Raw genomic sequence first — 15,081 nt, forward strand, 5'->3', positions numbered from 1 at the left:
CCCGACAAAAACTCTGAACTGCTAGGATCATATCGCCCGCTGGCACTGCTTAACATGGACTATAAAATATTTGCATCTCTCCTCGCTAAGCGTCTTTCGCCCTTAGTACGCTCATTGGTTCACCCAGACCAGAATGGCTTCGTACCTGCTAGAAACACCTCACTAAACCTCCGTAGATTTTTTAGGTTACAGCAGTATGCGACACAGAGATGGCCCCGCTCCGGATGCCTGGTATTGGATCTGGAAAAGGCGTTCGATTCCTTGGAATGGCCCTATCTAGCGGCGGTGTTACGCAAATATGAACTAGGCGATCTCTTTCTCACAATGGTAAGCCTACTATATCAGCGCCCTACTGCTCGTGTCCAGACTGGTAGGATTGTGTCTGCTCCTATTAGAGTGAGGAGGGGGACGAGACAGGGATGCCTGTTGTCCCCGATACTCTTCTCTCTTGCCATGGAGCCACTGGCGATGCTGCTCCGCAGAGGAGGGGAGGAATGGGGCATACACCTCTGGAATGGGATGCATGCTGTGTCTCTGTATGCCGATGACCTCTTACTATATGTACGTGATGTTACTGACATACCTGCGTCCATAGCAAATGTGCTGAGGATGTTTGAGGAACTGTCGGGACTCCGGGTAAATTGGGCCAAGTCTGGAGTGTATCCCTTTAGTGAGGCAACAACAGAAACAGATGTAGTCATCAACGGCTCACGGCTCCCGTGGTATCCCACCACTTTTCGATACTTGGGGATTCAGATATACCGAACCCCAGATGATTTATTGGAGGGTAATCCGACGAGGGCCATTTCGGCGGTACGCGCACAGGTGCACTTCTGGAAGTCGCTCCTGTTGAACGTCATGAGCCGTGTCACCTTGCTGAAAATGATAGTCCTTCCCAAACTATTGTATTATTTTTCGAACCTACCGATTTATGTCCCCACTAAGACTTTCCGTGACATGGAGCGTCTATCCCGAGACCTCATATGGAACAAGGGCAGACCCAGAGTCGCGCTGTGGAAGTTATATGCTCCCACTTCTCAGAGAGGGCTGGCTGTTCCCAACCTGGAGTTGTACCGCATAGCAGCTCAACTGCAGTGGGTGACGAAATGGCTTAATGACACTAACCTTGAAGACACGGCGACTTTGCAGCAGTCGTGGACTCACGCCCAAATATATAATTTATTCCTATCGGCTGCCCGGACCCCGCGTCCGCAACAGCTTCATCTGGGCCTAGCCCATCGATGTTATAAAAGGGGCTTGTACCTCACTCGTGCGACGCTCCCGTATGCCCCGATGATACCGCTCTTAGGGACTCCCAGAGGAGAAATGAGCACCTCTGAATCCGCCCTCCGGCATTGGCACACAGCAGGAATAGACACTCTGGGTGATTTTTACAGGGACGGCACACTCTTAACATTTGAGGAGCTAGCAGAGGATACTGATTTACCTGCTGGACAGTTTCTTCTCCACACTTCTCTCATACGAGCCCTTTCGGCCCTATTGGGGTATTTAACGTCCGAGCCGCCGATGCACCTGTTGTTGCAATATCTGCACGTCATGGGGGCAGGTTCTCATATTGTGCACTGGCTGGTGACGGCTCTACTCACACACACACACACTGAAGCCGATGCTGATGCTTCGTGCCCGCTGGGAGGCTGACAGGGGTCGACCCTGGACGGACAAGGAATGGACCACTATCCTAGCTGGTGCTACATACATACCACGGAGTTCTAAATTCAAGCTAATACAAACACATCTCATACAGAGGGCGTATCTATCTCCCGATAGCATTAATAGATATTTTAACATTGCCACCTCTGAGTGCCCACGTTGTCATCAGCTTGACGCGGATCAACTACATATGATGTGGGCCTGCACCACCCTTCGACTGCATTGGTGGAGTGTTGCTCCACGTGGGAGCTCTGCATATTGGGAGCTTATGTCTGGTCCAAGAAGAATAGGGTTACATCACGATTCAGAGATTTAGGACTAATAACGGCCAAGCGCTTAATTACGAAACGTTGGAAGCAGGCGAACCCTCCAGAGACGATCAGCTGGACGCACTCAATTAAGATATGGGCGCAGGCAGAAAGTACAGCACTTCACAGGGAAGAGACGGCGGGGCTCCGTAAATATCCCATAGCGCTACAATGGGACGCCCTACTGACAGCTTTTAATACTATGAATACTGGGGAGGGCCATCACGCCTAGTCAGTCGTTCGACAAGACACATACCGAAGGTCCTGGGGAGCGGTAGACGGGAACATGGAGACCTTCATTCACTCACATCTCACCGGATGCCGCTTTGTGGCGTGCGCCTGGCGTAGCGTAGATTCAACTTGTCTGCCACCAAGAAATATGTTTTCCCATGTAATTGTGCCTATTGATGAAAAAGAGTTATAATTTGTTTTAATATTCTTAATTTTTCATTTTAAAGTGTACTATGTAATGGTTTTTAATATGCAAAAACAACAATTGATGGACAGAATGCAGTACAATGTCATACATTCTCCCCAGTACAGAGATCTGGGCCTAAATCCATCGTTTTTTTGCTCACCATGCCATTCCAGTTTGAACCCAGCCATATGCAAATCAGTCTTGACCCTGTGCCTCATGGGAACAGTCCAGCCCGAACTGCCAAGCCAGGTCCTCCCTGGACTGGAAAAAAGCATCCTAGGACCGGTTTCGGGGTTTCACCCCTCTTCAGCCAGGATAGCTTGATTCCAGTGGCATGGAGAGCACGGGACTCACGTTTGAGCATACCCGTCCCACTCGGGGTGACAAATGCAAAAACAACAATTGATGGACAGAATGCAGTACAATGTCATACATTCTCCCCAGTACAGAGATCTGGGCCTAAATCCATTGTTTTTTTGCTCACCATGCCATTCCAGTTTGAACCCAGCCATATGCAAATCAGTCTTGACCCTGTGCCTCATGGGAACAGTCCAGCCCGAACTGCCAAGCCAGGTCCTCCCTGGACTGGAAAAAAGCATCCTAGGACCAGTTTCGGGGTTTCACCCCTCTTCAGCCAGGATAGCTTGATTCCAGTGGCATGGAGAGCACAGGACTCACGTCTGAGCATACCCGTCCCACTCGGGGTGACAAATGCAAAAACAACAATTGATGGACAGAATGCAGTACAATGTCATACATTCTCCCCAGTACAGAGATCTGGGCCTAAATCCATCGTTTTTTTGCTCACCATGCCATTCCAGTTTGAACCCAGCCATATGCAAATCAGTCTTGACCCTGTGCCCCATGGGAACAGTCCAGCCCGAACTGCCAAGCCAGGTCCTCCCTGGACTGGAAAAAAGCATCCTAGGACCGGTTTCGGGGTTTCACCCCTCTTCAGCCAGGATAGCTTGATTCCAGTGGCATGGAGAGCACGGGACTCACGTCTGAGCATACCCGTCCCACTCGGTGTGACAAATGCAAAAACAACAATTGATGGACAGAATGCAGCACAATGTCATACATTCTCCCCAGTACAGAGATCTGGGCCTAAATCCATCGTTTTTTTGCTCACCATGCCATTCCAGTTTGAACCCAGCCATATGCAAATCAGTCTTGACCCTATGCCTCATGGGAACAGTCCAGCCCGAACTGCCAAGCCAGGTCCTGCCTGGACTGGAAAAAAGCATCCTAGGACCGGTTTTGGGGTTTCACCCCTTTTCAGCCAGGATAGCTTGATTCCAGTGGCATGGAGAGCACGGGACTCACGTCTGAGCATACCCGTCCCACTCGGGGTGACAAATGCAAAAACAACAATTGATGGACAGAATGCAGTACAATGTCATACATTCTCCACAGTACAGAGATCTGGGCCTAAATCCATCATTTTTTTGCTCACCATGCCATTCCAGTTTGAACCCAGCCATATGCAAATCAGTCTTGACCCTGTGCCCCATGGGAACAGTCCAGCCCGAACTGCCAAGTCAGGTCCTCCCTGGATTGGAAAAAAGCATCCTAGGACCGGTTTCGGGGTTTCACCCCTCTTCAGCCAGGATAGCTTGATTCCAGTGGCATGGAGAGCACAGGACTCACGTCTGAGCATACCCGTCCCACTCAGGGTGACAAATGCAAAAACAACAATTGATGGACAGAATGCAGTACAATGTCATACATTCTCCCCAGTACAGAGATCTGGGCCTAAATCCATCGTTTTTTTACTCACCATGCCATTCCAGTTTGAACCCAGCCATATGCAAATCAGTCTTGACCCTGTGCCTCATGGGAACAGTCCAGCCCGAACTGCCAAGCCAGGTCCTCCCTGGACTGGAAAAAAGCATCCTAGGACCGGTTTCGGGGTTTCACCCCTCTTCAGCCAGGATAGCTTGATTCCAGTGGCATGGAGAGCACGGGACTCACGTCTGAGCATACCCGTCCCACTCGGGGTGACAAATGCAAAAACAACAATTGATGGACAGAATGCAGTACAATGTCATACATTCTCCCCAGTACAGAGATCTGGGCCTAAATCCATCGTTTTTTTGCTCACCATGCCATTCCAGTTTGAACCCAGCCATATGCAAATCAGTCTTGACCCTGTGCCTCATGGGAACAGTCCAGCCCGAACTGCCAAGCCAGGTCCTCCCTGGACTGGAAAAAAGCATCCTAGGACCGGTTTCGGGGTTTCACCCCTCTTCAGCCAGGATAGCTGGATTCCAGTGGCATGAAGAGCACGGGACTCACGTCTGAGCATACCCGTCCCACTCGGGGTGACAAATGCAAAAACAACAATTGATGGACAGAATGCAGTACAATGTCATACATTCTCCCCAGTACAGAGATCTGGGCCTAAATCCATCGTTTTTTTGCTCACCATGCCATTCCAGTTTGAACCCAGCCATATGCAAATCAGTCTTGACCCTGTGCCTCATGGGAACAGTCCAGCCCGAACTGCCAAGCCAGGTCCTCCCTGGACTGGAAAAAAGCATCCTAGGACCGGTTTCGGGGTTTCACCCCTCTTCAGCCAGGATAGCTTGATTCCAGTGGCATGGAGTGCACGGGACTCACGTCTGAGCATACCCGTCCCACTCGGGGTGACAAATGCAAAAACAACAATTGATGGACAGAATGCAGTACAATGTCATACATTCTCCACAGTACAGAGATCTGGGCCTAAATCCATCGTTTTTTTGCTCACCATGCCATTCCAGTTTGAACCCAGCCATATGCACATCAGTCTTGACCCTGTGCCTCATGGGAACAGTCCAGCCCGAACTGCCAAGCCAGGTCCTCCCTGGACTGGAAAAAAGCATCCTAGGACCGGTTTCGGGGTTTCACCCCTCTTCAGCCAGGATAGCTGATTCCAGTGGCATGGAGAGCACGGGACTCACGTCTGAGCATACCCGTCCCACTCGGGGTGACAAATGCAAAAACAACAATTGATGGACAGAATGCAGTACAATGTCATACATTCTCCCCAGTACAGAGATCTGGGCCTAAATCCATGGTTTTTTTGCTCACCATGCCATTCCAGTTTGAACAGGGAAGGCATGGCTTGGCAGTTCGGGCTGGACTGTTCCCATGAGGCACAGGGTCAGACTGATTTGCATATGGCCATGTCTGAACTGGGGTGGCAGAGTGGGCTAAAGAACGGTGATGGATCAAACCCAGATCTGTTGACTGGGTGTGAGTGTTTGATTGGTTCTGATGCTCCGTCCATCACCACCCCCTTTTGTACCGCTTTGTTCGCCATAAGTTGGCAGGGTATGCTCAGACATTGAGTCCCTTGCTCACTTTGCTACTGGATTCAAGCAAGCCTGGCTGAAGACGGCTGCTATGCCAGAAGCCGGTCCTAGGAAGCTTGTTTCCGGTCCAGGGAAGGCATGGCTTGGCAGTTCGGGCTGGACTGTTCCCATGAGGCACAGGGTCAGACTGATTTGCATATGGCCATGTCTGAACTGGGGTGGCAGAGTGGGCTAAAGAACGGTGATGGATCAAACCCAGATCTGTTGTCTGGGTGTGAGTGTTTGATTGGTTCTGATGCTCCGTCCATCACCACCCCCTTTTGTACCCCATGGTTTTTAATATGTCATTAAATGAATGTTTTTAACTTTAGTAAGTGTTGTTTAATTTTGATATTGTTGCACTCTGTTTTTTGTTAACAAAATAGCACCAGAGGGGCGCTTATATATAGATTGATTACATAATTCTGGATCATATTGCCTAGGGATTTATACTTTACTTGCATAGTACCCTGCCCCAGGAATTATACAACTAATAGACAGGGGGCCCTTGTTACTTTTCAAGTAGCGTAGTCCTCTGCCCCCCCCCCCCCCCTTTTTGCTCCGGCGGCTACGCTCCTAGAGCGGGCTCATGACATTGGCACGAGTTCGACCTCCGCCCCAGTGCGATGAAAAATGTGTATGTTGTAACGCATTGTGATATGATCTGCAATAGCCTGAGTAGTTTATCCGCAACAGTACTGACGCAAAAATGCAATGTATATTTGGAAATACTGCTATTATTTAATTTTTGTTTTCTGACGCTTTGTTATGTTATGTACCATGAGCAAATGGGAAATTTTTTGAAAAGATCAATAAAGATATTTAAACAAAAAAAATTAGATGTTAAGAGAGCATTCATGTATTATATTGACTGGACAAAAGATTGTTGTAAAACAGAACATAATTTTGTTGCATTTGCTTCCCCTCATAAAGGGAAATCAAGCATTTCTAGATGGATCATTAAATGTATCCAAACATGCTATGCCAAAGCCAAAAGAACTTCGAACTATACCCCCTAGAGCATCTAGTAAAAACTCGTAAGATAGTGGCATCTATGGCTTTCTCAGAAAATATTCCCACAGCTGACATTTGCTAAGCTGCTACATGGTCCATACCACACACATTTACCAAACACTATTGTCAGGGATGTTTTAGCATGCCAACAAGCTAATGTAGGACAGGCAGTGCTATGTACACTTTTTCAAACAACTGCAATATCCACTGGTTTTCCAATGCTTTTTTTGGGGCGGGGATACTGCTGTACTTTCTATGCAAAGCAAATGTATATACAGCCAAACATGCCTCAAACGGATTATGTTACCCTGTAGGCATCTGTTCTTGGCATGTAGTGCTGTAGATTCACACACTACATGCCTCCCCGGACACCTATGGTCGTTGCAGTCCAAATCTACATTTCACTTTCATGGACATCTCTGTACACTCACTTATACTCGATTCTCACTATCTTGCGGGAAAACGTCTCAACAGTGGAGTCTATGCCAATGCGCACTATTACCGAAAGGAGGAGTCACCTTACTTCGTGACTCGAAATACTTTTTCAAAGAAAAAAACTTGCAAACATCTAAACCCAACACTAGATGGTAGAGTATGAAAAGCATGTGAATCAACAGCACTACATGCCAAGAACAGATGCTTACAGGGTAAGTTACATAATCCTTTATTATTGCATCTTTATTGACATTGAAAGTATGTCAGTGACTGCTGTCATTGGGTCGCTCAAAGTCACTGTTTTAAAGGCAGTTTTGCCTTTGTAACAGTTTAGCTTCCTTTGCATTATCTTATCGCAAATATAAAATCATAATTATTGTACATTTGTGAGTTTACTCCGAGGGACTCCGGCGCCAACTGGAGCCTTGCCTCCCAGATATGAGCCTGAGCCCTATTCTCTTGGGCTAGGCCTCGGGGAAGACTCGGTTGGCTGGGGGAGGGAGGATTACTGGACCCTTTAGAATACCAGCCCTATGAGGAAGAACAAAAAATGCACTGGTGTGAGGAACTGGGTGAAGCCAGTAACCTGGATACATCTCAGATGCTGGTCTGCTCTCTCCCCCTACCATGGCTTTGGAGGAGGGAGCTTCCTACGCAGTGGTGGTGCAGATGGCAGCCTAGGTACTTGAGTAACACGGACATGGTGTTGAGATGCACACCGTCTTTTTCCACAAATTAATTCCATTATTGATGTCCTCCACAATTTAAACTGTGTCGGCGTGCTCGCTCACTCCGCGCTCTGCCCACTTGCGCTGCAACATGAAAAGAACACGAGGGAACGTCATTTCGGTTCACATAAAAGCTGCACAGCCTATTAGAATGAATCCAATGAATTAAATTCATAGTCAACTGTCTTATTTTTCCACAATTTAATCCAATATTTTTGTCCCTATTTTTTCTTTTTCTTCAATCCATTATATTCAAAGCCTAGGTACTTGACCATCAGCTACCCCCGGTGGCAGTCAAGACTAACATCTTGACAGAGGTCCTGCAACCAGGAGTCTCCATGTCAAAACGCCTACTCCCTTTCAATGATAACCTCACTGACTTCCTTTTAGGTACCTGGTCCAAATCCAACACAGGGGCCCCTGTGAATAGGACAATTGCCCGCTGCGATCGCGCCACACCTGGGGATTCAAAATCCCTCATGCAACACCCTACTCCTGAGAACTGGGTAGTCCAAACTCTCAACTTCCCAATGCACTTTCCCTGCCACTCCCCTGGATTGAGAATCCAAGAGGCTGGATTAATTTAGGAAGATGATGTTCTCTTCTGCCAGCCTGGCATTGCGGTCCGTGAACTCTGCATGCCTTTTGGGCCGTTATTCCCACACTCTGTGTGATACGGTTGCCCTAGTGCTGTCAAGGGTCCAGGAGGACGCCCGGGCCATACCCTCCCAAGCTGTCATTGACAGGAGAGATGCAGCAAAGTTCGCAATTCGATGCAGACATGCACGTCGACTACCTAGGCAAAGCGGTTTCCATGACAGTGGCCCTTAGACGCCATGCCTGGCTGAGGACGACTAGTTTTTCAGGGGATGTCCAAGTTTCCCTTATGGACATGCCCTTTGATGGCACCTGTCTCTTTGGATGCAAAGAGGATTAGACACTTGATAATTTCAAGGATTTTCAGGCTATGGGCAGGTCCATGGGCCTCACTGCAACACTACTTTCCCTCCCCCCCAATTTGCCTTTTGCTCCAATTGTGGCTATAGCAGCGGATAGCAGCGGCTTTCAGCCACGCCGATTCCCACCCAGCCACCATGCAGTGCATGCTCTCCAGCCTGTGTGTATACAGGGGGGCATAGTACCCACAGACCTGGGTGGCCAGCAGTCTGGTCAGTCTACACCCCTTACCCCCACCCCGACTGCAACAACCTTCAAAACCTCCTAGTCTGCCCCTTTACCCCCATGGGAACCCAGTTGGCGGAAGGATTCACCATCACCTGCCCCACTGGCAGTCCATACCATCATACTCATACAGGGGAGTTTTACAGATTGTCCGAAGGGGCTGCTACCCCCACTCCCCAACCCCCTTTGCCACTACCCCTCCAACATGCTACCATCTCACGACTGGCTAACGGAGGATCATCTGTCACTTCTCCGCAAGGAGGTTATGGCTCTCTTGGCCAAGAGAACCGCAGAGGTGGTTTCGGTGCCAAAAGTAGGCTGTGTTATGGTGCGCAAAAAGGACAAAAATATTGTTCTATAGATGTGCGAGACCTCAATCTCTCTTTTAAGAAGGAGAAATTCAAAATGCTCACATGGGCTCAAGTCTGGTCTGCCCTGGATCCAGCAGACTGGGCGATAGCATTGGACTGGCAGAACGGCTATGTTCGAGGCATATGAGCTGCAGATTACACACTATGCATAGATCGCCATCTGGTGTTGGGCCCGGATGTTTGCACTTGTTTTTGTCTTGGAAAGTCTTTGGAAGTCACGAGGTATGTGACTCCTCCTTTGGATCATAGTGTGCATGGGCATCGGCTCCATTCTCAGATTGTTTTTTTCCGCCATCGGGCTCAGATGTGTTTTTGCGTTCCAGTTTGGAACCGTTAACAGTTTCTCTTGCGAAGTGCAATCCTTCCCTTTTCGACGGTATTGTTTCGATTTCCCAATCCAAGCGACCCTTCAACTTCGAAGTTTTCGATTCCGGTCGTCGACGAAGGCCTCATCTCCGGCTCATTGGGGGAAGACTCCACCAATTCCTCCTTGCCTGGGCAAACATCACTTCAGACAGGTGGGTGCAACAGATAATTCAATCAGGCTACTGTCTCGAACTAACATCTAACATCTACCCCCCTCCAAACATACCACCCAAACAGCGTCCAATGTCACAAGAACATCTCCCTCCTACAAAAAAGTTCAATAGAACCAGTTCCCCCGCACCAACAAAACAAGTTTCTATTTTCTCATACCAAAAAAAGGTCGGCTCTCTAAGGCCTATTTTAGACCTCAGACCCATAAACCTATGCATACACTCAGACCATTTCCACATGGTCACACTTCAGCAGGTCCTTCCCCTGCTTTCACAGGGCGACTTCCTTGCTACCCTAGACCTCAAGGATGCCTATTTCCACATTCCCATTCACAGTACTCACAGAAAATATCTCAGATTCGTAGTGGACGGTCAGCACTATCAATTCAAAGTACTCCCATTCGGAGTCACCACAGCACCAAGAGTGTTTACCAAGTGCCTAGTGATGGTGGCAGCACTCATAAGAAGACAACACATCCACGTCTTCCCATATCTAGACGTCTGGCTCATAAAAGCCAGCTCATACAATCAGTGTGTACAACACACTCAGGCCACTATTCAACAACTTCACGACCTGGGGTTCACAATAAACCGCGCCAAGTCCCAGCTGCAACCGTCCCACACGCAACAATACCTCAGTGCCACGATAGACACCTCAAGGGCGCTGGTCTAGCCCAGTCCTGCCAGGATAGCAAGCATACAAGCTCTTCTCACCAAATTCCAACCGCAACACACTCTTCCAGCTCAAGTGTTCATGCAACTCCTAGGGATGATGGCCGCTTGCATATTCATAGTGCCTCATGCAAGACTCCAGATGCGTCCTCTCCAAGAGTGCTTAGCATGCCAATGGAACCAGGCTCAAGGTCAGCTAACAGATCGGGTGTTGGTAGACGGTCGTACCCATCGCACTCTACAGTGGTGGAACACCAAGAACCTTTCCATAGGGTGACCGTTCCTAAAGCCCATTCCTCAAATGGTTATCACAGCGGACGCATCGCTCTCCGGCTGGGGAGCTCACCTACTACATCACACCATGCAGGGCAGGTGGACACCTCAGCTAAAGTTACTGAACATCAACCACCTGGAGTTACTAGCCATATTCCTAGCCTTGAAAGCATTTCAAAAACACATATCAGGCAAAGCTGTCTTAGTCCGCACGGACAACATGACAGCCATGTATTATATACAAAAGCAAGGGGGGACACACTCTCTGCAGCTCTCTCAGCTCACTCAGAGCATATGGAGGTGGGCTATACCTCAGAACATTTTTCTCCTAGCTCAACATGTCCCAGGAGTCCAAAACACAATAGCCAATCTGTTGAGCCGTCAAACACAACAAATCCACGAGTGGGAACTTCATCTGCAAGTTCTTCAACCGTTTTTTCAGATGTGGCGGCAACCACAGATAGACCTCTTCGCCACCCAACCAAATGCCCAAACTTCGCCGCCAGGTATCCTCACCCATTGTCCAAAGGCAATGCAATATGGATGAACTGGTCAGGCAGATTTGCGTACGCTTTTCCGCCTCTCCCACTCATTCCACTAGTGGTGCGCAAACTACAGCAGCACTCCTTAACGCTCATCCTAGTTGCTCCAACTTGGGCCAGACAACCATGGTACACCACATTGCTGGAACTCTCCGTAGTTCCAAACCAAAATTTACACCTCTCTCCACGCCTCTTAACCCAGAACCGTGGAGAGATCCAACACCCAGACCCAGCTCAGCTCAACCTAGCAATCTGGCTCTTGAAGTTCTAGAATTAGGTTACCTTAACGTTCCTCCTGGCTGTATGAACGTCATTAAAGAAGCTAGACGGCCTACCACTAGAGCATGCTATGCAGCCAAGTGGAAACGATTTGTAATATACTGTCATAACGACACTGATCCCCTAGATGTGCCTATTCAATACAGCATAGGCTACTTATTACACCTCCAAAGATGCAACTTTGCCTACACGTCTATCAGACTGCATCTTGCTGCCATAGCGGCATATCTACAAAATAGGCAACATCTATCACTTTTCAGAGTACCTGCCATAAAGGCTTTTATGGAAGGACTCAAAAGAATAATTCCCCCCAGAGTACCACCTTCACCTGTGTGGAATTTAAACATAGTTCTCACGAGACTAATGAGACCTCCATTTGAACCTCTACATAAATGTGAGCTACAATTCTTAACGTGGAAAACTGCTTTCCTAGTAGCCATTACTTATCTACGAAGAGTTGGCGAACTATAAGCACTAACTATTCAGGAACCCTTTCTGCAGATGCATCATAATAAGGTTGTTCTCCGAACTAATCCTAAATTCCTCCCTAAAGTCATTTCTGCCTTCCACCTCACTCAATCTGTAGAGCTGCCTGTATTCTTCTCGCAGCCACAAACAGTCGCAGAACGAGCACTTCACACCTTAGATGTCAAAAGAGCACTGCTGTACTACATAGAAAGAACACAACCTTTTCGTAAGACCAAACAACTATTCGTGTCTTTATCACCACCACACAAGGGCAACCCCATTTCAAAATCTGGGATAGCTAGGTGGATTGTCAAATGCATACAAGTTTGCTACCACAAAGCAAAACGTACATTATCTGTTCCGCCTAAAGCCCACTATACACGAAAGATAGGGGCTTCAATGGTATTTTTAGGAAACATTCCCTTAGGCGATATCTGCAGAGCAGCTACATGGTCTACACCGCACACATTCACAAAACACTATTGTGTCTGTGCAAACTAAACAACAAGCTAGTGTGGGCCAGGCTGTACTCAAAACACTATTTCAAACTACTGCAACAGATACTGGTGGTCGCCGCTAGGAGGGGATACTGCTATACAATCTATGCATAGTGTGTAATCTGCAGCTCATATGCCTCGAACGGAATATGCTACTTACCAGTATGCATCTGTTCTTGGCATGTAGAGCTGCAGGTCTACACACGCCCACCCGTCTCCCCGGCTACCTTTATCTGTTCCAGTATTATCTTGCTTAGATTTAGTAAAAAAAACGAGTTTCCTTTGGATGGACAACAACTTCAAATATTCACACTCTTCTTATCATTCATCCCAATAACTTTTGGATCCATACAAGTGAAGCACTTATAAACAGCACATTTGGTGGATTTAGTCTGCTATTTTGTTGAATCAGTTCATTGCAAATAAAAATCACTAATACAATCAGAATACAAAAACTACTTCATTACATAAAATCAAATAAAACCATATTACATCAAACTAGGAGAAAAATACAGACAATACACTATCTCATTCCTGTGTTAATTGGGTGTAATTCATAGACCGCATATAGCACGAATATACATTTCCTGTCTAAAATTTGATGCGGACTGCTACCCAATTTAACAAAATTGAGTTAGGCGTCGAGAAGCGGGACAATGCTTTGTAGTAGTGGGGCTCGTGACCCAAGAGGTTTAAATGGTATAACACTAGAAACCTACGAATCCGATAGAAACGGAAGGTATATTTATGCTGGCGAGAAGTGGGAAAATAGGCGGGCCACTTCAGCCGGATTTTGTAATATGGGTTAGTTACATATGAGCAACTGATGTGATATTTTTTAGTCTCCTATTAGTAAGCCTTGGAATTAAAGTAGGCTGGAAATCACTGAAAGAGAATATGAGGATCCGTAATGTCGGAGCAATTTGAAAGAATGAGTAGAGAGAACAAGCTAAGAGTAGTGCAATTAATAGAATGGGAAAATAGAGGTGATCATCGTCTGTGTGATCTCATTCTCGGCCTGATTCTGAGTAGGAAAATACTTATATGAATATATATATAAATGTAGGTTTATGATCACAGTATACATAGAAATATTTAAGAGAGATGATGATAAAAAGCCATAACAAAGTGATCAGATCAAAGAGAATAGGCTTCATGTGACTATGAATGATATACATTAATAGATATATACATACATATATTCCCTACAGCCACGAACAGGATACCCGACTGTAAGATAAATTGACACTCGTCAGCGGGAGAAATATATTCTTAATATTTGGGTTTAACCATTAACGAACTGCTGGATTGATAAAGCAGGGTGGAGCAAATCTTAGGTAAGATAACTCTGAGTGAATACCAGCAAATAAAGTTTAAAGATGCTAAACTTTATAGATAAAAATGAAGGAATTGTAAGTGATTAAATATTTATATATTATAGATCGAACAAGGACGTTAGACCTATGAAGACTGATTAAACAACAATCCGTATTCTATATAGAGACCTGAGAGGTATAAGGCATTTATATATACAAATTTCCTCAAAAAAGGTTTATTAACTTGATGATAGAATCCGATGTACTAGAAGTGACATGTGTCCTCTGATTTTAGAAATTCAAGAAGATTTAAAATATATATGATCATTGGAAAACGTTACGAAATTCAGCTTCCGAGTGCAGTTTTGCACCGGTAGGTGTAAATTATGCAAAAACTATCATTGAACTATGATTGAATTGGAAGACTATGTGGAAGAAAGGTGAAATGAATGAATTAGGTCCTGTATGTTTGATAGTGGTGGTTGATGCACTTATAAATGGTAAAAAATAAAAAATTGTGTCATATATAGATGGATAAATTGGTTTGACAAGTTTGAATACAAAATGTAAGATAGAGATGTCTAACAGGCTGGTTATAACTATCAATATTAAAATTATTCAAATTATATTTAGGATGCACTAGATAATAGATGTCAATGTTTGTATACTTCTGACATATATGGTGATCTGTTTTGTTTATTGTTTTATTTATAGGTCTGATTTGCAACAGATCTTTGGTTTTAATCATATAAGGAGAACAAATTTATTGTCCTGAAGAAGGTGGGTCCAATAGAAATAAACCACCGAAACGCGTCGAAGCCTAACTCAATTTTGTTAAATTGGGTAGCAGTCCGCATCAAATTTTAGACAGGAAATGTATATTCGTGCTATATGCTGTCTATGAATTACACCCAATTAACACAGGAATGAGATAGTGTATTGTCTTTATTTTTTTCCTGGTTTGATGTAATATGGTTTTATTTGAGTTTATGTAATGAAGTAGTTTTTGTATTCTGATTGTATTTATGATTTT

The 15,081-nt window shown here is 46.1% G+C and overlaps 1 protein-coding gene across 1 annotated transcript in view; it reads left to right on the plus strand.

Annotated features, from left to right (window-relative positions):
• LOC146870353 (serine/threonine-protein kinase tousled-like 2) overlaps window positions 1–14,985 on the plus strand; it is a 608,416-nt gene extending 593,431 nt beyond the window's left edge. Inside the window, exon 8 of the mRNA XM_085642876.1 lies at window positions 14,763–14,985. Coding sequence (XP_085499002.1) covers window positions 14,763–14,823 — 61 coding nt within the window. The 3' untranslated portion in view covers window positions 14,824–14,985. The remainder of the gene's footprint in view (window positions 1–14,762) is intronic.
• Window positions 14,986–15,081: the final 96 nt, after the last annotated feature.

This window comes from Triturus cristatus, chromosome 1_1, assembly GCF_964204655.1.
Source record: "Triturus cristatus chromosome 1_1, aTriCri1.1, whole genome shotgun sequence".
Taxonomy (NCBI): domain Eukaryota; kingdom Metazoa; phylum Chordata; class Amphibia; order Caudata; family Salamandridae; genus Triturus; species Triturus cristatus.